Source organism: Melospiza georgiana, chromosome 4, assembly GCF_028018845.1.
Source record: "Melospiza georgiana isolate bMelGeo1 chromosome 4, bMelGeo1.pri, whole genome shotgun sequence".
Taxonomy (NCBI): Eukaryota; Metazoa; Chordata; class Aves; order Passeriformes; family Passerellidae; genus Melospiza; species Melospiza georgiana.
The window spans coordinates 70,291,606-70,316,463 of NC_080433.1; the positions used below are offsets into that span (position 1 = coordinate 70,291,606).

Sequence of the window (24,858 nt, forward strand, 5' to 3'; positions counted from 1 at the left end):
ATCTTTTACCAAATCACCGTTGCCCTTGCCAAAGTCTGTTAGAACAAAGTGTTTGTGTGAACATACATACTGGAAAAACAAAAGAAGGAGAAAGCCAAACCTGAAAAACCTCCATCTCTTCCAAAATGAGTTCTCCACTTGCAGAGAAGTTGGTGGGTAGGACAACAACTTTTTGTACGGTTCCTTGATCTGCAATAGGTGAGAACAAGTGAGACCATGTAGCACAAAGAGGGAGAAATAAAAAATTATTTTTTTTTTATTTATTATAAAAGGAAACCATCAAAGAAAGCACAATGACACAGAGAAAGGTAAGAAATGTTCAGTAATTTCTACAGTTTGGAGTCAGTAAGAATGATGAGATGATTCATCACACAGGAACACTATCACAGTATTATTCCCATATATGAACATAACTCATGATAAAGTTTAAGTTATTACCATTACTGTTACCATTCGATACCAAGAGATCAATCAAAATCAGTATATTTTGTTGCTGTACAGACACACAGAAGCAGAATTTATCCTAATAATCTTAAAGTAAAACACAATTTAAACAGGTAAAAGGGAGCTACTGCAGGATGTGATATATTCATATCTGACAACAAAATGCTTGGATAACTGATTCCATGAAAGGTAAATCTTCCAAAGAATAACTCTATCTAGATGAAAACACACTAACATGAAAGCTTTTTTTAATGAAATTAAACCAATAATCAAGTAAATTATGTATTGGTAGGAGTTAATATTTTGCTCTGTAAGATAAAAAGAAAAAGCAAGGCGAAGATATTTCAGCTATTGTATCATGGTTTCCCTCTCAAAATCCAGCTCCAAGCCTCACAAATCCACTCAGAACAAAGGAGTGAGTAGAAATATGTGGCAATGACAGTGTTTTTGCAGGGTAGATGTGATCAGTGAGACCAAAGGGGAATTTGTGATTAGTTTTCCAAATTTATTTTGTGGAAAGAATATGTGTGATGAAGGGGTCCATCTGTGAAGGCTCTTACAGGCTGAGACAGCCAATGAAGTATTTCTGATGTGGCAGAAAAGGCAGACTGTGGGATAATCACAAGAATGAGCATTTTAACTTGGAAAAAGCACATAGAATTCCTCTCACCTGAAAGACCTAGAAATTAAACTGAGTAGAATAAATCTATCTGCTCAATACTGATTCTGAGGAATGAGAACACATGGTACAGGTTCTGTTCAGCCTTCAGAAGTTGTAAGAGCAATGTAGAGTTGTGCAGTTGACAGAACATTAGCACAGCACTAAATAGGCAAGTATCTACATTTATTAGGAAATTTCAGTTTCCTATTTGGCAAATTATAATGAAGACAATGTAAACTGGACAAGTTCAATTTTATTTTTGCTTTAAGTTCAGTGACTAAATTCTATAGCTAGAGCTGCAGGGTAAGATGATTACTGTAAATAATTTACATCTCCTTATTTCACTCAAGGAAGCCAGACACCACCGCCACCACTATTACTGCTATTACTACTACTACTACTACTACTACTACTACCACTTGTTGTTATTATTATTACCACAAAAAAAGGTTTAAAGCCAGAATATTGATATTTAATCACTTGCCCACACACAGAGAGCACATTGCAATATTTTGTCTTTTTAAAAGAAAGAAGAAAAAGAAAAACTGAAAGCTGACAAGACTTAAAAATGTGTAGCTATCAAGGGTACATGCTCAGGGCATGTTAGGCATGAATTTTTCATGAGAATTTTCTACAGAGACATTTATTCTCATTATACAATGGCATGATAAAACAGTTCCTTCTGAAGAAACTGCACTGCAACCAAATCTTGTGATAGCACAGCTGTGGTCTAGCCTGGGTGCCAGTATTAGCTAAGCTATGAGAACCTGAGCGAGATTTACTAACTGCCAGGATCCACAGAAGTGTTAAACTGCTGCAGATGCCTCCCTCAGAGGAAAGGAGAAAGGGTTTGTGTGTATTCCTTCTCCTGCTTAAGGGAATAACCCACTTACACATGTACATGGCTTCAGTCCAGTCTGCCTCTGCTTCTTTGCATTCTTTTATCAATTCTCTCTCTCTAACTTAGAATCTACCTTACAAAATAATCAGAAGTGCAGGAAGGGATTGCAGCCATTTGTGGTGTTTTTTTGAAGCTGCCTGCAAAGTGTCAAGTACCTGTGACCCTGACATACAGGGCACCAAGCATGTTGACAGTGACCTTACCTGCAAAGGAATGTAAGGCTGCTGAGCCTCTGAAGAACCGGTTTATGTCAATGATCCATTAGCACATGCCACACATTTAAAATTCCTACATTGTCTTGAGTCCTCAAACACTGCCCCAAACTGAAATCAGAACCTGAGGGGAGATTTTATCCTGGGCATGGGCACAGAAAATACCGATAATGCCTGACGCCAAATCCCTGTGTCCTAATAACCTCTCCTATTTGTAGAGCAGGCTCCTATCTGCCTTTGTGTCACACCCCAGAAGAACACACAGAGTGAAGGACTGTTTACCTTCCTATTCATTCCATTTGACTCAGGATTTTACCATTTGCTTTGACTCAGTATTGTACCATGATGGACAAATACTTGTAGAAAGGAATGTTCCATCATTTTAAAGGAGATTTAATACACCTTTTAAAATAAATACTCAAGTAGGCAATAGAAAGCTATTGATTAAATAAAATTTGTTAGAACAAGGGATTCTATTAGTCTGTACATATATATATCTCTCTATACACCTATATATAAACATTTCCAAAAATACTCAGCTTATAGGCTTTAGTTCTCCCATTGCTTCTGAAAATAGTCTTGCTACTGTAGCTCAGCTTTTTCCTTAATAAATGAAAAGCAAATATTTGTCCCCAAACCCCACTTTTTATTTCTTTCTCAGCAGCACTGCTGTCTCCACTATAAACACAAACTTGTATCTCACAAATCAAGTCACTTACAGGTGTTCACATAGAAAGCTTATGGTATATCTGAGTTTTGTCAAAAATCATGTTTGATTATTTCTGCTAATAGAAAAAAGGGAACTAAATTCCCTGGGTCAGAGGAAAGGATGAAGCACTGAGCACTGCAGGAGACTTATGCAAAGCAGTGTCTGAGCTGTTTCTGAGTATATTTCACAATAGGTAATATTTTATGCTGTAAATCAGGCATTAGAGATCATCAAACAAGTGCAGGTGAATTTTTTTCATGTTTGATCATTGTATGAAATTAGAAGGTAATCCTCTTAAAATTCATCAAATTGAACAACATGGTTTCCTTTGCCATTTACTTGTTCCTTCCAGAAATCCATTTGAAAACAGTTGTCCATTGCTATGGTTTTACACAGTCATGAAAAAGCTACTATGTCTCCAGAATATCAACCTGCCACTAGAAAAGAAGAGCTGATTTTTGCTCACCACTTTCTTCACTGGGAGCTGTCTGCAGCCTCGCACCAGCTCAGCAGTCTGTGAGTCAAGGGGAGAAGGACAAACAAAAGGGAACCTCCCTCAAGCTGACAGCAAGAGGACAGGAGTGACTCAAAATGCTTTTCCATTTAAACCTGCTTCACAAATGGAGGTGTCCCAGCTTGACATTAAAGACAATGGCACTGAGATCACATTCCCTCTGAGAGGACTGAGAAACTGGGAACAGCAAGGGGGGAAAGTGCAGGCTAAAAAAAAAGGTGTAGAATGTATTCAGAGTGGGAAATAAATGAAGAAGGAAGGCATTCCAATAAATGGAATGGAAGCATAAGAGACAAATCATCATCATCATAATTATAATAATATTTCTTGAAATGCAAGACATGATTCTGGACTGATATTAATCAGCTAAGCTTCATCAATACCAGTTAGACTGTGACTGATTACATTAATTCCTGCTCTGCCTGACCACAGGCAATGGAAAAAGCAAAGCTTAATGAAAAGCCATGAAAAATACAGAGGTTTTTGACTGAATCAGAAGGTCTGAGTATAAAACTCATTCTCTGAATTTTGACTAGTTTTTATTTCCCCAGTTCTAAGTGAACACTGCAGCTGTCAGTAATGTGAGCCTCAAGGAGAGCTGGGACCCATTTACCCCTGAGCCACATCACATGGACAAACTGAGCTACAAATAAAACCCCCAAATTTTCCATATCATAAAAAAATAACTCAATAGGCACCAACTTCTACTCTGATATGAGTTTTGAGAGGCTTCCCTCAGTAATCCCCGCCCCTGATATGTCTGACACTGTTGGAGACCCTCTAAAAACTTCTTTTCCGTGTTTTACCTGTCAGCCTAATGGCAGCTAATTATTTCTGGCCTCTTATCTGAGTTGAACCTGATGTATACAAATAACCTTACAAAGAAAAAAGAAAGCAAAAAGTTCGTAGAATGTTTGAAATCTGTCTGTTTGAGAAAAGGCTGAGGCTCAGCAGAGCACCTGAGAGGGTGGCAGGTTAGCAGCCAGGGCTGACAGCCACATTCCCACACTCTGTGTCTGCTGTAACTCAGAGCTCCCACCGTGGCCACTAACCTCTCTGTGCTCAGCTCACTCATCTGTCAAATGGGGGCAATTTTTTCCCAGCTCATAATATCTCTGTGAAACTCCATAAAATTCAAGCTGCATCAAAGAACTAAAAGACAGATACGAATGATCGCACTTGAGGGTGAAGTTTTTGTACGGCCCCGGCTCAGTCGATCTTTTGGGACACAGCGTGAGCTTGCTTGAAATAAAACCTGAACAGGGGAAATGAAGCAGGTAGAGGCATGTCCTCTTAACTTACATATCACCTTAAAAGCCTGTGAAAAAGCTTTGGATGAACAGGTCAACAAAAGGTTATGAATGACTCAGGCACTATGACCACAAGGAAGAAGGAAATTGTGTCTGACGCCTGTTGTGCCACTGTTGTGTAACATCATCTCCCCGAGTCACAAAGCTGCAGCCAGGAAAACTATGGGAGGCAAGCTTGCTGTTCTGACCAGATTATCTCTCAGTTAGAATCAGTAGATCATTTGGCTATGGCATTACTGGAGGCTACTGTTGTCAGCAAGGGTGAGTTTTCCAAAAAGACAGCCATCATACAACACCATGAAAATGAATATTGCAAACTTATGCTCTGGAAGCACTTAATGCATCTAGACTTTGAAAACAAATGTTTCATCAGAGGAGAAAAGATAATGAGAAACATCGATCAGCCTCATGCCACATCAGATGCATGTGGCTGACATTAATCATCTCAATAGGCCACATTGAAGTCTGTAGGGTCTTTTTATGACAGTAACTTAGATCTCTTTCCAGAAACACATATCATATCTTGATAGCAAGAAGCTGAAAAAAATCCCATTGGTGTCCATAGCTGTTTAATGTACCCAAGTTTGACCCAGACATTTAAATATTTTCATAACACCAGGAGCAATAAAAAAACCCCCATGAATAATCTTTTGGTTGTGCAATCTGTGTGTACTTTGACCAAAGGCTTTCGTGCTGCAAGCAGTAGGTGGCATGCTTAATAAATGAATATTAATCTCACAAATATGTTCTCATGGTGTTTTACTGCTGTCTTAAAACTCAGCTAGAAAACAATCTACCAAAGGATGAACACAAAATATTGAAAGCTCAGGTTCTTTAGATGTAACTGAAATGAGTACACAAATTACACTACAACTCTAGGGTGAATCCCAAAAACTCAGGACTGAGTCCTGCCCCATTACAGAAATGGCATAATTGAAACAGAACTCTAATCCCAAATTCTCTAACTGAATATATTATTTCTCATTGCACATGGAAAAAACACCATCAGAATTACTCCAGTCAAATATGCAAATGAGTGATTATATTCTTTCCAAGTAAATTAACTCTTGGGTTTCTGTTTGGGAAGACAAGGTAGGTAGACAACACTCTTCTCTTGCAGCACTGCTCTCTACCAGTCCAGACTTGCTCCTTGCTCCAAGTCAGCTCACGCCAGTCAGGGGTGGAGAGATCCCTTAGTGGAGACCAAACAAAACTAGCAAGCTTTGTGAAGTGCTTTGGGAGTCTCCATGTTTACACAGAGGAAAAATGGGAGATTGTGATAATTTGAAAAGCATGGAATGCCACATGAACGATGTCTGCTCCTGGATTTATTTTATTTGCTATGCAGGTAAGCAAGGGACAAAGACCAGTGCATTAACTCTGGGACTGGAGCAGCCCCCTGAGCACAGCACTTCTGTCTAGGGGAGCAAAGGGAACACTACATTTAGCTCACACCAAGGTGAAAAAATTACAGAGCTGCCTATGCCCTCCTGTGCCATGGCCACATGATGGAAACCACTGGGGCTGTTGGAGCTCTGTACTTCTGTTATTCCTCACTTGCATTCAGGAACTGATTTATTACTAAGGCTATAGAGGAGGAAGAGAGGAAAAACTAAACATTTTGTGTGCTTTGCATCTGGCAAGACATAAAACACTCTGATTTCAAGCATGAGACAGGTCACTGACAGTGACAGACATGGCTGGAAACATCTCAGTTCAGCAGCAGTAACTCATCATTTGAGCTGAGTGTAATTGTCACCAGGTGTCAAGACCCATTGTCTCGGGCTGTGGGGCTCCAGGCTCCCAAGGAAATTATCACATGAAATTCTCCTATACAATGTGGTTTTTGCATTTGCTGGGATGAACTGACACTAAAGCAAATCCCCTCTGCATTCCTTTAGACACTTAATATCTCTATCAAATCCTCCTGAGTCTCACAGAAAGCAGAGAATAAAGAAAACAAGTTTCTCCTCTCAGTGGCTGAAACTTGATCACTTTTATTTTAAAGGGCTGGGAAATGCAGTAACTTGCATTGCAACGATTTCTTTGGAGGAAGACCTTGGAAGGTATCAATGTCCTGTGCCCTGCTCAGGAAGAATAATGCCTGCCCTCCAACTCACTAGAAAGCAGAAAATGATCCTTGTCTCCAGTGTAATGAAGAAGATAAAGCAATGAATATAAAGTATCAAGAGCTGCACTTTCTGTGTCTGATCCATGATGGGTCCTGTGCTGGTACACAGAGGAGATTAACATAAGAACAACCTGAGCTATGTTTAGTTTTTAACAGATCACGTGTGTGTACGAGGCCACATTCATCACCTAAAAAGAGTCAGATGGTCGTCAAAGGATAAAATGAAATTACCTATGTTTACCTCTTCCAGAGTTATTAAAATGCTTACTACCAAATTGTGATTTCAAGGACATTTCAGCTTTTCAATAGTTTTCCAGCTTTAACTATCATTGCTACATTAACAATCTATATGGTCTTGGAACTTATGTCTCAATCTTTTCCACTAAGCTTTAGTAGAATTTGCCTCCAAATAACATTGGGTGCTTACAGAGCATTTTCAAACAATGGCACCACAATACATTGGGAAAAAAAATAAAATGCTCATTTGAAAGATTTGTACTAGCCTACCAATCTATTACTTTGACTAAATATAGTGATTTGTCAAGGAAGAAAACTAATAGTAAAGTAAAACTTCTGTTTTACCAAGTTTTCTTCTGCAGTTGTGTAACAAGAGCAGGATGCTCTCTATCAACACTTCCGATATTTCTATAGTGGAAGACTTCTGCAGGAAATGAGAAAAAATATCCTAACAGCTCACTAAGTCAAAAATTGTATCTGCATTAATGGAACTAAAGGGAAAATGTGGGTTGATGTTAGTGGTGGGGAGAGGGACAGGAGAGGAAGAGCCCACCTTGTAGAAAACTCTGTCCTAATTAGGTTTAGTATTTTCCAACAGCTGCAGATAGGAGAGAGTCAAGAATACTTGACTCATTTGTCAAGTTTCCAGTCAAGAAAACAAAAATATCCAGATCAAAAACTTACTAAATTCTCTGAATAATTCATTGCCCTGACTATGCCTTATCATATACTAAACATTCACTCGGCATCAGATGGAGACTTGGTAAAGGTTTGGTGGAAAAACATGGAATCATAGAATTCTTTAGGATGGGAAAGACCTGAAGGAACACCATCTGGGACCAGCCACCAGCTGGATGTAGCTCCATGCCCCTCCACTCTCTGGGCCCAGCTGTCCAGCCAGCTTTATCCCAGTGAACAGTGCTCCCATCCAGGCCATGACCAGCTGGTTTCTCCAGGAGAATGCTGTGGGAAATGCTGTCAAAGGCTTTGCTGAAGTCCAGGCACACAACACCCAGAGCCTTTCCCTCACCCCCTGCAGGGTCACCCAGTGACAGAAGGAGCTCAGGCTGGTCAGGCAGGACCTGCCTTTCACAAACCCCTGCTGGCTGGGTCTGACCCCTGGTAGTCCTGCACACACCATGTGATGGCACTCAGTTGATCTGCTCCACAAGCTTCTGCACCCCTGAGATCAGCATGACAGGTTTGTAGCTCCCCATACCCTCCTTGTGGCTCTCCTTGTGGATGGGCATCACATAACTCCCAAACAGCTGGTCCTCCCCAGTGTGCCAGCACTGCTGCTAAACGATGGGAAGTGGCTTGGAGAGCACTCTGCCAGCTCCCTCAGTATCCTTGGGTGGATCCTATCCAGCCCCAAGGCCTCCTGTGTGTCTAAGGGGTGTAGCAGATCACTGACTACTTCTTCTTAGATTATGGAAGCTTCATTCTGCTTCTTATTTCTGTCTTCCAACTCAAGGGCTGCGAGCCTGCAGAACTGGACTTGCTACTAAAGACTGAGGCAAAGAAGGCATCAAGTACTTCAGCCTTTTCACTGTTTCCAGTAAAGGATGGAAATTCTCCTTAAGTCTCTTTTTACTGCTAATTTATTTATAGAAACATTTTTATTGCCTTTTACAGCAGTAACCAGATTGAGTTCTTGCTGGGCTTTAGTCCTTCTAATTTTCTCCATCCATAACCAAACATGAATTAAGTGCTTTTGTTTTCCTTTCACTGAACTGCAGAAACCTGCAGCCTGTAAAAGACATTTGGTGCAGCCCCACACTCAAAGCAAGTCCTATTATAGCAGGCTGGTCAATGCTGTGTTTGTTGGATTTTGAACGTTTTGAGTCTCTGAACATGGAGAATTCATAACCTCTCTGGATCCTTTTTCCACTGTTTGATCATGGTGATGGCAAAACCTTTTTCCTTTATATCTATTAGCACTGTCCCACGCAGCAACTTGTGTGAAATCCCTCACCTTGGCACTGAGCACCTTGAGAAGAGTCCCCATTTGTTTTTTTCCCACTAGGTAGTTGTACCCACCCATTTGATAGCTGTCAACAGCATTAAGGCCTCCCCTTAGCTTTCCCTGATAAACCCATTTTTTCAGCTTTTTCTCATACACCACATCATACAGTCCCTCAAGTGATCTTGCTCCATTAGGTCAATGTTTTCTTTGTACTGGTGAGCCCTCAGCTGGGCACAGTACTTAAAAAAGGAGCCAAATACAGGAAAAAAATCCTTTCTATCAACTTGTTTGCTGGATACACTTCTGCACACACAGCACAGTGTGCAGCTGGCTTCCTCTGGCACATGGGCACCCTGCTGAAGAGGTTCTTCTAAGTAGAGTGAAGAGAATTACTTTTAATCCTTTCCCCATAGAAGCCTGAAATTCTTAAGAGATTTTTTAGCACCCGCTTCCTAAATATAATATAACAATATGGTTATTCCCAGCCCCATGTGAGTTTGTTGGCAGACACAGTTATTCTACAAGCAGAAAACAATCAGGGCCTCAATATTATGTGAACCATAAAAGCAATGCAAGTCATCTCTGTAATAATTTTCTGATGTTCAGACATATATTTGTTCTCCTAGAGTTCTTTTCCTTTGTTCTACTTGAAAGTAAAAAAAAGTAAAAAAGATTAGTCTTTGTGCCTATCGACCTCTAATGCCCTGTTAAACCAGTGGGAGTTTCAGATGTGAGTGAGTCCTAGGGTCTAGTCAGAGTACCACTCTACCTGTCTGCTTCAATCTAAAGGGTGTGATTCATATCAGAATATTTTAAAAAGTCTAAATTTATCAGTACAAGAACCACTTAACCTGTTCCCTGCAGACTTCAGACACATAACATCAGATTCAAATTTGATGTAAGTAATAAACCAAATATAGGTTATATTAGACAGAAATTATTTTAGAATACTTGGATGAAGTTCACTGTGTCCACTACTGCTAGGACTCCAACCATTTGTCTCTTTTTCTCTGCTAAGTACTTCCATATTACTACTGTTTTCTGGAAGAGTTGTTTGTGCCTTTGCAACATCTTGATCAGATCGTGCTTTTCTTTAGAAGTAGCTTACACAGCATATATTAAATAATAATGATGACAGTATAAAAATTATAAAGCTAGATTTGTTATTTTTTTCTTACATTACAGATTATCAAAATCAAATGTTGAATCATATTGCAGACAACCACACTCAAGAGAGATCCAATAAAATATATACCAGTGTTGTTTTTGTCTCAAAATTAAGATTAATACATTGTACCACTTGCACATAATGATGTCTATAGCAAAATGAAAAATACACAAAGTAAATAGGATTAATGGATTTTTATAATATTTCTGTAGATTGCAAATATTTAAAAAATATTTCTGAAAGCTATAAATTGTAAAAATCAGAGTTGATCGCAACACTGCAACAGAGGAAAATGAATGCTGCCAAATTTGTCTTACCTGTTCCAAGAAACAGGACGTGGTATCTCCCATCAGCAGCATTCACTCGATCCACAGCAATCTTTGTGTACTTGTAGTCAGCTCCTATCCTGATGATTAATGGCCTCTTGTGTATTGGGTAAATGGGATTAAACATCAAAGGGTGGTTCCTAATGAAGGTCACAACATCATCTGGAAACTCTTTGGTTGTCCGCACATTGGGTGTGAAGGCTCCTCCTGGACACTGTAAGAAACATGCACAGCAATGATGAACACTACTTATCACATTTCAGAGAGTTTTCATCTCCAGATCACTTACAAATACAGACAGAGAGTCGACAAAGGAAATTCCCAAAAAAAGCGCTTCAGACTTGGGCCAAAACTGACTATATTCCAGTAAGGGGAATGAAGTGTTGAATAGCTACACTTTGAACTCTCATCACTTCTGATAAACCAAACTGTATTTTTGCACTTTCAAAATCCAGCTTGATGGCAAAGATCTGTACTTCTGAACCTATTTTTACATGTTTTATGCTTCTAAACTGCCTGTTGAAAAAAAAAATCCAAGAGGTTGGGATGGGAAGATACCAAACTTTTGCATCTGTTTTTTTCACAGAATTAGTTCAAAGGCAGAAAATAAAATCTGATACTTAATTGCAATTTGGCTAATATTCTTCTTGTCATTTTGTTGATTATAAGATGATGAAAGGGCCCGCGACTCATCTTCATTTGAAAGAGAAATAAGATGGAGTTGATGAGGGAGTCCCATAACAACTTATTTATATCTGAAAACGTTGTCTATGCATTCCCCTATGCCTTAGAAGTAACTGAAGTCCATGAATACTTTGGATGCTTCTTTAAATATCATGAAGAACCATCCAAATAATCATCCCTGAGGCATTCTGAGCCTCATGAGAAAATAAAAGCCATCTTAGAAAACTCAACTCTTTACTGAGTTTGAAACTAAAAAGAAACTGTGAAGAAATCAGAGCTATGTCAGTAATTGGTGCAAAGTTCTCCATGCACTTATGTTAATTTACTTGGGTTTTTCTCTCAGCTACCAGTACCTCACTTCTTATTGCTACTCCTGAGCTTTAATTTTTTCCCTTACTGTATTTCTGAACTGTGAAACTCTCCTCAGAGTACTGGAGATATTCAGAAGTGTTTCAACACAGTATTTTTCCAGCTGAAAAATGATTTGTTCAATAAAAAGCACTTGATGGAAATTTGTTTATTTTGATGAGGGCCATTCTTACGTCTAGGATGGAATTTCTGGTCAAAACCACAGACACAAAATAGCCAGTAGCTTAGGGAGAGATTTACCTCACCTGACTCCTACTCTCTTAAAGTCAGGCATTTATTCTTAGGTTTCCTCTGCAGTCAGTAATTCAGACTGGACACCCTGCTTTTAGATGGCTAAAATTACCAAAATGAATCATATTCTGAGATGGAATCTCTCTGGGGATATGTGAGTCATGTGTCCAAGCCACCTGATGAGCTGCAGTGTTAGAATTTGGGTTTTCACCTCCCGGGGCATCCCCATAACCACAGGCAGGAGTGCCTGTTCTACCCTCACTGCTAAAGGCTGTTCCATATTGTGCACACAATGAACTATTCATTGGGCATACCAGGAAACAATGAGAGAGGGGACCTCAGCCTAGTCACAGGCTTTAGAGTTTTCTTCTGGCTCAATCAGGAGTTAATTATTTATACAAAGTAGAACAGCTCTGGTAGGAACTCTACAAAAGAAATTGCTCTGGCATCAGTGCCCTCCAGGAAGAAGAACCAGAACTCAGATCAGACATAGGTTGTTTCTCTTATCTGACATCCTTGTTGATTTATTTTTCTGGGCTCATACTTATCCTAAGGGTTTTGTTTTGGCTCTCATTAGAAATTATGCTCTATGTTAATGCTCTAGGATTGCTCACAAAGTTCAATTCTTATTATCTTGCTTGCTCTATCCTCTCCGGCATATTCATCCTCATTCCAGAAAATGTATGGAACTATCAGTTAAGATTAGCAATAAATGCCTAAAAAAGAACTGCATTAATCATTAGCAAGATTATTCTACTTGGTAGTGCTCTGCCAGACCTCAGTTCCTTTCAAGGGGGATTCTGTTTCACAAACAGTTCAACTTAAACTTTCCTGTCTCACATAGCTCAATTAGAAGTCTTTCTCTGATACTTTCAACCCTTCCATTATTGAGTTGGAGTCATAAGACTTTTGTCTGTGACTTATTGAAAAAGTGTCTGTGCTATGATTCACACCAGCATGACCCTAAAAACTTACATTATATCATTGTTCCGAGCAAAGCTTTAACAAACATGTTTAATCAATTAACTCTTTTGCTAAACCAGTGACAGGCAAAAGATGATACTGAAGAAACCCACAAGCTCTCCCTTTCCAGCAGGGATTGAATAGGCATCCTTCACAGGTCATTCAAGAACTTGTCTACACAACTTGTCACAGTTGATTATCAGAATTCTTTAATTTACAGCATATTCTCCAATATGCTGTGGGTACAAAAACTACTTCTGTATACTCTGAAAAATGGAAACTACCCTCAAACATCACTGAGTTTAGTAGCAAGCTGCCAATTATGTATTTCTTTTTCCATAAGTAAGTTTTGCTTGTGGAGAAATAAGAAACCACTGGTATTTAGTGAAGGCCAGCCAAACACTGCTGAGCTGATCATGGCCAAAAGAACGTATTGCTTCATTTAATCCTACTGAAGCTACACTGAAGCCTTTCCATTGTTTATCCAGTGTCCTGCAACATGATGAACTTTCACTTCTACCCAGAGGTTTAGTATGAATATCTCTTTAGGCAACTGCAAAGTAGGACTTTCCATGTCATATAAAAAGGCACCCCTGTCTAGCCCAGCATCCCAGAAGTTATAAAAAAAGTACATTCCAGAGAAAAGAAGATCAAGTCCCACAGACTGCAAACTTGGCTGATCATTTTAACTCTTTGAGCACAAATTCTCAGCAGTGAAAAATCCCCATGTCCCGATTTGGTATAAGTGAAAAATAAAGTTTGTGGCACACATTGAAAAGTGGAATTTTTTTTGGCAGTGAAATAAAAGCAAAGCCAAAGAAATTTCATCTTATAAAATATGACTTAGGGATACTCTGTTGTGGCTGAATCATGAGGAAACACAAAAGCCAGTGATCCAAAATTGAGCAATGGTCATCTAAAGGAATCTCTATGAGCTATGATCTAAGAATTTATCTTCCAATTCAGAGCTCATCGGCACATCTGGAAAGTGTACATAATTTCTGTCACCATGTTAAATCCATATCTGATTTTTTTTCTCCTTTCTGTTGTCTTGCCCAATTTCTTTAGGCCAATCTGGAATACCTCAGAAGCCTCCATGAGGTGAACCAAAAAAAAACATGGCAGTGGTTGAGGAAAGACATACAAACAAAACACTCTGAAGCAGCAAGAAACTGAAATATGACTAATCACAAGAGGGTGAAACTTCCTGTTTAAATGGGTCTTTTTTCTAAAGCCTCAGTGCACTCCTGAGATTAGAACTGTACTAATTAATTGCAAGGAAAGACTAATGCTAGCATTAGACCTTAGTGGAATGTCAGGTATTGATTAGTTAATTCTAGAGATCTGGGAATGTAAAGTCCTAACTCTTACAGCCAGCAGCAAATGCACTAAAATGTCATGAAGAATTGTGTGAACAGGGATTGTGTGAACAGGGAGAGCTATTCCATGTATCTGAGCTATTCTATGTATGAGAGAGAAAGAAAGAAAAAGAACAAGATTTTGCAGCATAAAGACAAATCAGACTGAAATAGTGATATGGTTAAAGGTTCCCATGGGGACTGGCAAAATTAAAATAAAATTTAATTTCCTGTGATGAATGGAAAAGCACCAAAGTGTTAATCTAAAAAAATATAACTGTATTGTTGAGAAATAATTTATGATTCTCTGCATATTTATTTTGCTCTGATACTTGAGAAACTCTAAGACTTCATAGGAGTCAACACACACCCACACAACCATACTTCATTTAACAAATATGGATTCAGAGATCATTCTAGAGAAAGTTCATACATTCTTCATTAAAGCTTGAAGTATCAGATGTTACATTTTTGCTACATATAAATTAGGAATAGTTAAAAAAGGTAAGTAAAGAAAGGAAAAAGTGCATTAACAGCAATTTGTATACTTCATGACATGAAAAGTAAGAAGAAACAACAGTTTTGTTTAAATATTTCATGAGATACTTTTAAACAACTTGGAAACAGGGCTAGCTCTAATTGTGTACAGAATTTAGCATTCTTGCAAGGAAGATGATGGTGAACTGCATAGCAAGAAAATGCTTTTATTTCTAGGTCTCTCTTCTAAGATTCAGAACCTGGCATGGTATGACTTAGTCAAGTGACAAGTCCCAGAAACCTTGTTCTCTAAATCTCCTACTACATCTCCTAAGCATCTGAGTAGAGGTGCAAGATTCTAGAAAACTAAAGAAAATTCATAGAGACACAAGACAGACCTACAGACATTTGGATCCAGGCTGTGGAACACACTAATAATGCTGTCTTTATATGCTTCTTTATTTAGCTACATTTTGCACAAATGTACCCACAAAATGGAAATGTGCATGCAAACAAGGCAACTATCACCTAATGAAGCAGAAAGAGAAAGAACAACTAACACTTTACATGACTTTTAATTCTTTCTAGAAGACTTACAGACACGATGTGATTTGCAGTTGGATTTGCAGGCAACTAAAAAGCAAATAAAATAGTCCTGAGTTGTAACTGTCACAGTCACATACAGACTTTTCTCCTGGAGTAAATAATATTTATTTATGCATTAAACAAGGACAAGCAATTGGCAAGACTGAATAAACATCTTTGTACTTACGGTGCCAGGTCGTGGGTATGGAATTCTGCCCTGATATGGAATGAGCTGGTGGTTTGGGCCCTCCTTGTGTGCAAATGGTCCATTGAACACAGTCTGGATGTCAGACAGATGATACACACACACAGCTGACCCTTTGAATATGGAGCTGGAAGACAAGAGAAAGATAGCATTGCAATCTACCAAGTTTTTTACAGCTTTTCCAGAATTTTTTGTGGTCCAATGATGAAAGATACCTCTAACATAATATTGTATACAATTTATTGCTTTTATATGGATTTAAAACATTTTAAACCAACTAATCTAGCTGCCCAAGGTGCACCACTACTTCTTAAGACTTAGCACCGTTCTGAACAGTGAACTGAAAAAAAGAGAGAGGCAGGCACTACCCTACTGGTGCAAAAGGAAGATTTCCTAATGCTAAATATAGAAGAAATATAATCTGGCTCCACTTAAATCAATGGCAAAAATATTGCTGACTTCAGTGAGGCAAGAGTTTTATAAACTTTGTACTGCCAAGCTCAGCACAAGTTTCCATATTAACCACAAGATCTCCATGAGCCTCTTAAAATATATGGCTAAAATATTAATCAAAACATCCAGAGCAATTACAATTGTTTGGATTATTATAATCCATTTCCAGCTTGTTTTGCAAAAAATGGGGACAAGATTTGGCTGTAAAGGAATTACTCCTATACAGTCCTCAAATCCACACATAAAACTGGTCTTATGAAGACCCAAGGTTGAAGCTTCCTGAGGGGAACCCATGTATTCAGCTAAGAGAAAAGTGGGCATGTTCTTCCCACTGCAGATTCAGCCACGGGTCCAGGTAGCACAAGCCCTGAATGGTCTCCATCACCCCGTGATGATGAAGGGCACTAGGGGAAAATTTTCCAGATTGATATTAAGGCTGACTATAGTGATTAAACTCTCTCATTTTCCCTCTTGCTGCATGCAAGCTTTGTGGTATTTATTTTTAAAACATGGAAACTCCAGACAAGTCTAAAATCTGCCTAGTGTTAGCTATAGGATGAAGATAATCCAAGTAACTGTTTTCAATTGAAGAAGAAAAAACACTCCAGAAAAAAGCCTGAAAACATTATACAAAGTGTCTAAACAATAGAAGTGAAATCCACATTGCTCTCAGCTATATATGGATTAGCAGAATGAACCTTTTAGATGGATTATGGTATTTGTGTAAATTTTACTAGGTATTAATAGATTTTGAGAAATGCATTTAGTCTTTCCAGATGTTTTATGTTAGATTTACAGCATATTATGACACTAAAATAATTTAGCTCAGTATTAATCTATTTCCTTCTGTATGATTTGGATAAAATACCAGTAGTTATTACTTCCTGTGATGTTTCTCTCTTGCTACTGTTATGAGTTGGAAGTCTACAGAGATGAAGATACAGGAACTATTAGGGAGTAAAAATCCTTATGGTTTCTGTATTTATTATATTCAACCTATTGTTGAACAAAAATAAAGCAAGAATGCTTTATTGCATTTAATGCAAGACCAATGCATGTGTAAAAACTTCAGTAGAGAGAGAAAATAGCTTGAGAGCCAGGAAAAAGCGAAAGTTTCTTTTTTTTCTCTTTTTTGTCACCTCCTATATTCCTGTGATTCAAATCTTTCTCCATTGACAAATACCAGAATTAGGTAGAAGTATTTCCAGTTCAGTCATGTTTCACCCACAACCTAATGATGTGTGGTTTTTCTACTAAACATAAGCTCATCCTTTTCTCTTTTTGTGATGTAGGAATTACAGATAGCACCTTAGTTTACAACTTATGTAATGTTTTTTTCCCAATCAAGTATCATAGAATCATATTCTCCTATCATATTTACATATTGGAGTAAGTACACCCCTATATCCCAGTGAAAAAAGTCTTGGAGAAAAAAAAAATTGAAAGGATGTTTTACTAAAAATTGCCATTAAAGGAATTATTAATAATACATTACATAATTTTCTAATTTGATAAAATAATTTAAAAGGAAAAAAAAACCCCAGAAGACTTCTTTGAGCATAAGACATAACAGCTAAATAATAAAGGGTAACATATCAGAAATCAGGGGATAGTAACCAATTTTACTCTTTGTTAACACTATGCAGTGAGGGCAAGAGGAAAAATAAGAAAAATAAAGGTAGAGGTGGAAGAATCTGTCAGTCTATCTTTGTGGAGAGTTTTAGAACAGTAAGCCATATCTAGGTGCTTTCACCACCCTTGGGAGCTCAGTAAATGCTTTCTAAACCAGACAGTAAATGAATACAACTGACTGGAAACAGGGAGCTGCAAGGAGGTGACCAGATGCCACACAAGCTTGTCCTTTTGTATCCAACTAAAGCCAATATGTTTATTTGCCATCTCTGTGATCATCAGCCAGCTGAGAGGCTGGAAATGATTTGTGTGAATTCATGTCAGATATCCCGGTTTGATCCTTCAGGGTGCTGGATGTTCTTCAGGAGGTGTTAAGTGCTCTGAGCTGCCACATGGGCTCACTGCACTGAAGTAATTTTAACTTTCCACTGCTGAGCAGCAACAAGTGGCCCTCCACGGAAATGTTTTCCCAGTGGCAGCTGGCAGCATGTCAGGAAGCAGTTTGCTCCAAGAAGCACAGCTCTGACATAGATACCAACAGCAATGATGCTGAGACACCTGCATGCAAACCACAGCCATGGCAGACACACAGAATTGCCCAGCACAACCTCACCCACAAAATGTCAGTTTCAGCTTTCATACAGAAAATTCAGCAGTTCAGCTAATTTTTTTTCAGATCTCCGTGTTTACCTTGATGTTGTAAAAATTCCATACACCAGTGTTGTTCTGGGGTTATCTGTCTCTAGGAGAAACACATCCTCTGTAAGAAAGAGAAAGAAAAACATTTTGAATAGTAAGAAAAACCTTATTTTCCAGTTTAATTGATGATTTAATTCCTTCTAAACTCAACTGTAGTTTTATCTCAGACTTGAATGGGAAAAAGGAGGCTTAACCACATGAACAGATCATAGATGCATAAATCTAGCATTTAAACATTCAGAAACAAATCTGGAAATTACCTCCATGCCCTCTAGCCTTATGAAGACAGAAGGCAAACATTTTCAAATACATTCAGCATCTATGTCACACATTTTTCTCAGCTGTATCTTGTTTCAGCAGGTTGTTAAGCAGTAGGAAAACATTAAAGTAGCAGTAGGTTAAATACAAAGAGTTCCCATAGATGGATGTAATCAAAAACAGGGAAATTAGGTGTTTTATCGTCCAGAACACACTGGAGTGCCCTCACTAGGGCATTTTCAACATGATATGAATGTCAGACAGCTTTGCAGTAAAGACTGTGAGAGATGTAAAACTCCTGCATCCTGTTGTGTTGGGATTTATTGACTGCACTGTGCAAAGCTGTACCTACTCACTGAAATGAATTTATCCACTATTACCTCTGATCTGCTGATTTTTTTTACACTTCAGTGAAAACTACTTTATTCTCTGACAGTTTCTCCTTACAAATGTTTTTAATCACTATAATCATGCTACCTCTTAAACTTAATTTACAACTCAAAAAAGACTGAACTGTGTGAGCTTTTTATCACAGAATATGTTCTTTAGCTTTCCATTAATTCATGTGGCTCTTTCATTTAACCCGCTGAATTTTTTAAATATTCTTTTCAATGTGTCAAAAGCAAAAGACTCCACCATGCAGAACTGGAAGTGTCATACTCTCCTGAATTATACATGAACACAGAAGCATGTGTTTGCTCTCTCCCCATTTTCTGAATTTCCAGCTGTGACTGTATTCTTCCTCCTTGCTAGGGAATTGTGCTGGGAGCCCATGCTGAGAGCATTGTCTCCTATTCACTATGGCCCTACATATTGTCATACAAGACCCTAAAAGCAGTTATCCTACTGTTTTGTCGAAGAGGAGGGGGTTGGTAAATCACAGTTCTGAAAGATGAGCTGCTGTGGCAGTGCTGAGGCACTGCAAACCTCAGAAAATCAGTCCTCCAAGCACCTGCACATTCCGAGCTAGAGCAAGTCAGGATATGCTCCTAGGCCCAGTCAGGTCTCACTGAAACCTTGAACTAAAGCAAATACACCAAACAGTTGTAAATATATAAACTCAGAAAGACTCCAAACCTCATTTGCTATGGTGGGAATCAGGAATAATAATCAAGAAAAGAGAGAGAATACAATGGAGAGAAGATCGGAACCAGATGCAGACCTAGTGCAGGGCACATTAGCTGCTTGTAATATTTATATTTACACTAATGCACATACCAAATCTTCAACTACATGACTTTAGAACTATAATTTTGTGCATTTCAGCTACAGAAAACATAGAATGTGAAACTTTCTGGTAATGTTGTTTGGCAAGTAGGTATCAAGCTATGCATCTATTAATTCCTTCATGAAAAGAAACCTCTTGTGATTGCTGTATGCATTGAACATTTACAGTAATTCACATGTTGAAACAAAAATTTGTATGACTAAATGATTCCTGAAAAATAATATTTATGGATAGTGCTATTGCTGCTGCCACTAACAGGATTTATTAGCATTATTCTTGAATTACCAAACTGAGGACTCTACCCTGTGATCAAAAAATAGAAAAAATGCATTATGGAAAAGCTGAATGTTTAACAGTGCTATAAGACACAGTTTCAAAGGGATGTAAAAAACCCTCTTTTGTAATCCAAGCTAGTAGCAAAATAGTAAGAGAATCACTTAGATGTTTCCTTCCAATAATTAATTCTTTACATACATCATTGTTTTACACAGTCAAGATTAATTACCTTAATTACCTTATAATTACACAGAGAGTAATGAAGAATTTCTTGTTTCTGCTGTCATAAAACTGCAAAGGGAATTTTGTGCTATGATTTCACTGTTAACAACCTGACTAAGAAACTGAATGAAAATCAGTCATTAAATACGACAAGGCACAGCATTTAGATGAAATTTTAAGGAATGTTTTTTGTGATACCTAATTCATCAAAGTATGTTTCGGTTCCATCTTCATCCATCACTGAGCACACAAGTCTTGCTTTCAAGAACGTTGTCCACTTGTTCACGAGACTGCGCTGGCCACCTGTGTCATTCTGGAAATGAACATTATTTTCAGTAAATTGGAAATAAAACACAGCTAACATTTTACTGGGCTTTCCCACATTTTTCTCAGGTTAATTCATTATCTAGATAATTATCTGGTAAGTTTAATAGTAAAAACAGATAGGACTAAGCCAAATCCCCTCATCTAAGCATTCTATATGCAGAACAAACCAAGAACTAGTTTTCTGAGTGGACCTTCTCTGCTGGGCTAGCAGGGTTGGAGGGCTGGGCAGTAGATTTTTGTGCATCAGCAGTCTATGCTGTAATGACTGGAAGTGACTGTGGAGCTCTGCATCACTCACTGACACCCAGGAAAAAGTCCATGCTATCTCTGAAAGGTCTCATGGTTCTATGCAGGGATGTTTCTTCTAATTCTGACAGCAGCATAGCCGCACCTGACCTGGTAAGCCACACTAGCACATGAGGTGGATGCTCTAAACAGTATTCAGAAATGATGGCTAGTGTGGGTCAAGCAAGTTATGAACTGTTCTAAGTCCTGCTAGCTTGGTCCAGAGATGGCTTGGTCACAGCTCACTCACGGATCTTTCCAATTTTCCATCGTTCAGGGTGGGAACTGTAGCTGCCAACCAGGTGATGTCGCCCTGAGGTGATAGATCCTGACCAACTGTGCTGGTGAATGACTTACACAAGAGCAGTGTCCTCCAAACTGCACAACATGATGCCACCCAAGGAAAGAGAAAAACCAAAATGTAGAAGCTACTGAAATGGGCTTTCAATAAAGTGCTGGAAATGTTTCACTGATGCTGCTGGAGTTGGTAATCCAACATTTTGGGTGACTCATAAAGAATCTTTTCACTGGGTAATATATTTTGCCAGCCTTAAAGGGTAATATATTTTGCCATTCTTAATACATTAATATGATGATATTGTATGTATACAAGTATATAAATATGACTGGCTCAGATTTCTTTTAATTTGCCTTGGGATACTGCCACTGGCTTCAGTGTAACTCTAAAAAGGCTTAGGCTTTTCAAAAATCATTTGGGCTTCATCATAACAGTAGAAAACCTAATACAGCAGTAATTGCGTGAAATGTCTTTTTGCAAAACACCCAAAAAGGCCTTTAGGCGCTTTAACTAAAATAGAGAGAATGGAGATTATAAAAGAGATCACATTCCTCAGCATATTGCCAGAGAAGGACAAACACCTTCACATCCAGGTAAAACAATATCACAAAGCATCAAATTCTAAAGAAAAGCCAAATTAAAGACAGGGAATGTGTAAACACTCACAATTAACTTCCTGAAGCATTCCAATAGAAGGAATGAATAGGCTAGCAGCAATTGTGCATTGATAATTTTTCTCTCATTAAAAAAAAAAAAAATGATTTCACCAGAGATATTAATAGCTGCTTCAATCATTTTTCATCTACAGTTGATTAGAGAGACAAAAAAAAAAAAAAAAAAAAGAAATAGAGACAATGAGGAGTGCTGTGAAAAAAAATTAATTATTGCCCAGGAATAGCCATAACTCCTGGATTTGAATTTCCTGTGCACATTTTTAAAGTTAGGCTCACACATGCATCAATGCAAGCGAGGAGAAAAAACAGATGTTGTAAAAATGAAAACAGCATTTTAAAGTTAAATCCACCAGTTTAAAAGCTTGATATTTCTGATGTGCTTTAATTAGTTTGAGTGTGTATGTGTGAAAGCCTTCACTGTCTAAAGTTCATTTTTATTAAGAAAACAATGTGTCTTATTTGTGCTAAGGACAGCAAGTTTGCAAACTCAACACTGGTAACTATTCTGACTCAGTCAGAGAAATACACAAATCCCTGAACCTCTACATTTCCATATTCTTACATGTATAGTTAGATATATATAACCTGTTCAGATCCCAGCTGTGAGCTCAGTAACAGCTCTTCTTAGTTATGAACGGTGACACAGAAACAGGAAATTTTGTCAAATCAAAGGCTTTTCAAACATTTAGTCTTTTAGATTATCATGTCACACTAGCAGCTTATCCCAGAACCTGGTAAACAAAATAAAAATTCTTACTGGGCACACTCTTGCAATCATTGAATGAATTTGCTTTGTGCTGCCGCTGTTGTCTGTGAGTCTTTCTTTGAAGAAGAAGTAGATTTTGGCATCATTGGGGTCAGTGCCATCTGGGATAACATGAGCATCCACAAAAATAGGCTCTGAAATGAAAAAGTTTACCGAAAGGATGAAACCAAAAGATGTATCAGTATAAGCAACGAATGATTTGACATTTACTGACGCTTCAAGAAGTGCTGAATATACTAAATATCAACAATGGTGGCTCCATGCTGATAGCCATATGTGCTTGCATCCTCAAACTTTATTTTACAGCAAATTTTTAGAGGAGCAGTCCAGAAGCAATGGTAATAGGTTACTGCAGAGACCCAAAGACTCTGAGGAAGAAGGAAGAATCGAGGAAGAAGGAAGAATGTGTTATCTGGTGCACCTAAGGAAAGGCTCATTGAGACAAAACATAAAAGTAAGCTGGAAGAGCTTAGCAATATAGCAAATAAAGTTCACAAATAAGAGAGGAAAACAATTTGTGTAACCCAGAAAAGGAAAGGAGGGTAGGCAAATGCTTGAGCAGTATTTGAATTTGTATCAGAGGCTGGCAAACATAATCAAATGTATCAAAGGAGAATTAGGGAGAGAACAAAATAATTTATAACCTTAACAGTAAACATATAATGGACAGTGCAGGAGCCCTCAGAATACCTCCTCTGACTGAAGGAAGAAGTGGCCCTTCTCCCTGCATGAAGGCTGTGTCCTTTCAATGATCATGCAAGATTGCTTGTTCAGTTAAAGTGAAGTACAAAGTTTGGAACAATCTGATACAAAGGTTGAATGTCTGACATCAAACTTATTTTGGACTGCAGCATTTTTCTGTTCACATAAGTCTATTCTCAATTAATATAACAAATCTCATGACTCTGGCTCTAAAAGAACATGGAGATAAATTGTACTTTTAAGTACCTGTTTTGACCAGGCAGATTTTCCAGAAATTAGGCATTTTTAAGTTTTATTTTTTCTCTAATTCATTATAGGATGCACATGTTAGGGTGCACAGGTCAGTGTAAGAATGTGTAACAAACAAGCAGACATAGTTTCCTTTTCATACTGAAATGACTTTGTGAATGAAATCTTGTGATTTCATTGTAGTCACAGCCAGACAGGAGTGATAAGTCACCATAAAAAATATCAAGACAAAACAACAGTAACTTTACTTCAACATACCTGAAGGCTTTTTAAATCTGTAACTGCTGTGTTAGTTGTTTTATAACCTTTCACACCTACCTCTGCTCAGAGGGGAGACTATTATTTTAATTGAAATTAGTTTCATTGGAAGGAGTCTTCTTACCAGTAAAGACAGGGAGAATTTTCACAGTGATATCAGTGAATCAGAGTTATTTGATTTCACTCAGAAATGAGTTTTTCTACTGTGTTTAGATATCCAATTCCTCACCACTGAAATAAGTGACAATGATCCACATTGACCTCTCTGATAGTGGGACACTCTTCTGCACACATTTTGACTGCAAGTGGTGATGAATCTTCTGTGCAGAGATGGATCACCTTGAATTAACTGAAGCTGGTGGCTTAGAATCAAACACTGATTTAAGGCAATATCTGATTCATTAGAGGTGAAGACACTTTTCTAGAAATCAGACTGCCCTCAATTGCCATTGGAAAGGTTTTCATACACTTGCCCTCAAAGAGCTTGGTTCAGCCTTAATGCAAAAAAGGCCCTCAGGCAGGGTAGCTTAGGAGTTTGGTTCATGCAGGGATCCCTCTACATCTGTGCATTGTCTACAGTTTGTATTTACACACATTTCGTCATGGTTCTTCTTCATAAATTAAGTTCAGCGACAAGCTCTTTAAAAGATAAGGTCTTTGTTTTAAGCAAAGGAAAGCAGAATCTCTGTGACACCCATTAAAACTCTGGTAAATTAAAGGCATCTCACCACTCAGCCACTTGGAGTTGTGCTGGTCTGTCCTCACTGCATTCCTCCTGGTCAGACTGCGAAAAATGGCTGCATCTGTCCCCATGAAATCAATATACATTCCTGAAAAAAGCTCTTCATCTGCAAAGAATTGAAATGGAGGGAGAAGTGTTATGGTTTTTGGGAAAAAAAAAAAGTTTATTTTAAATTCATCAGCTCTTTATTTACACAGGAGTCTATACAGATAAATAGTGGGTCATGGGAATGAGGTTTTCTCTGATTTACAAAGACTCAAGCTAGAATGAATGAGAGTAATTGGATTTTTCTTAGAGACTTTATGGAACTGTACCATTAAATGCCACAGCAGAACTGC

General features: G+C 38.2%; 1 protein-coding gene across 1 annotated transcript in view; it reads right to left on the reverse strand.

The window, feature by feature from the left end:
• The window catches only part of SEMA3C (semaphorin 3C), a 113,536-nt gene that overhangs the window by 14,598 nt on the left and 74,080 nt on the right, over positions 1-24,858 (reverse strand). The window contains exons 6-12 of the mRNA XM_058022315.1: positions 24,507-24,626; positions 22,561-22,703; positions 20,418-20,532; positions 18,227-18,296; positions 15,434-15,578; positions 10,571-10,793; positions 101-189 (exon numbers count right to left, since the gene is read on the reverse strand). Of these exons, the coding sequence (XP_057878298.1) occupies positions 101-189; positions 10,571-10,793; positions 15,434-15,578; positions 18,227-18,296; positions 20,418-20,532; positions 22,561-22,703; positions 24,507-24,626 (905 nt within the window). The remainder of the gene's footprint in view (positions 1-100; positions 190-10,570; positions 10,794-15,433; positions 15,579-18,226; positions 18,297-20,417; positions 20,533-22,560; positions 22,704-24,506; positions 24,627-24,858) is intronic.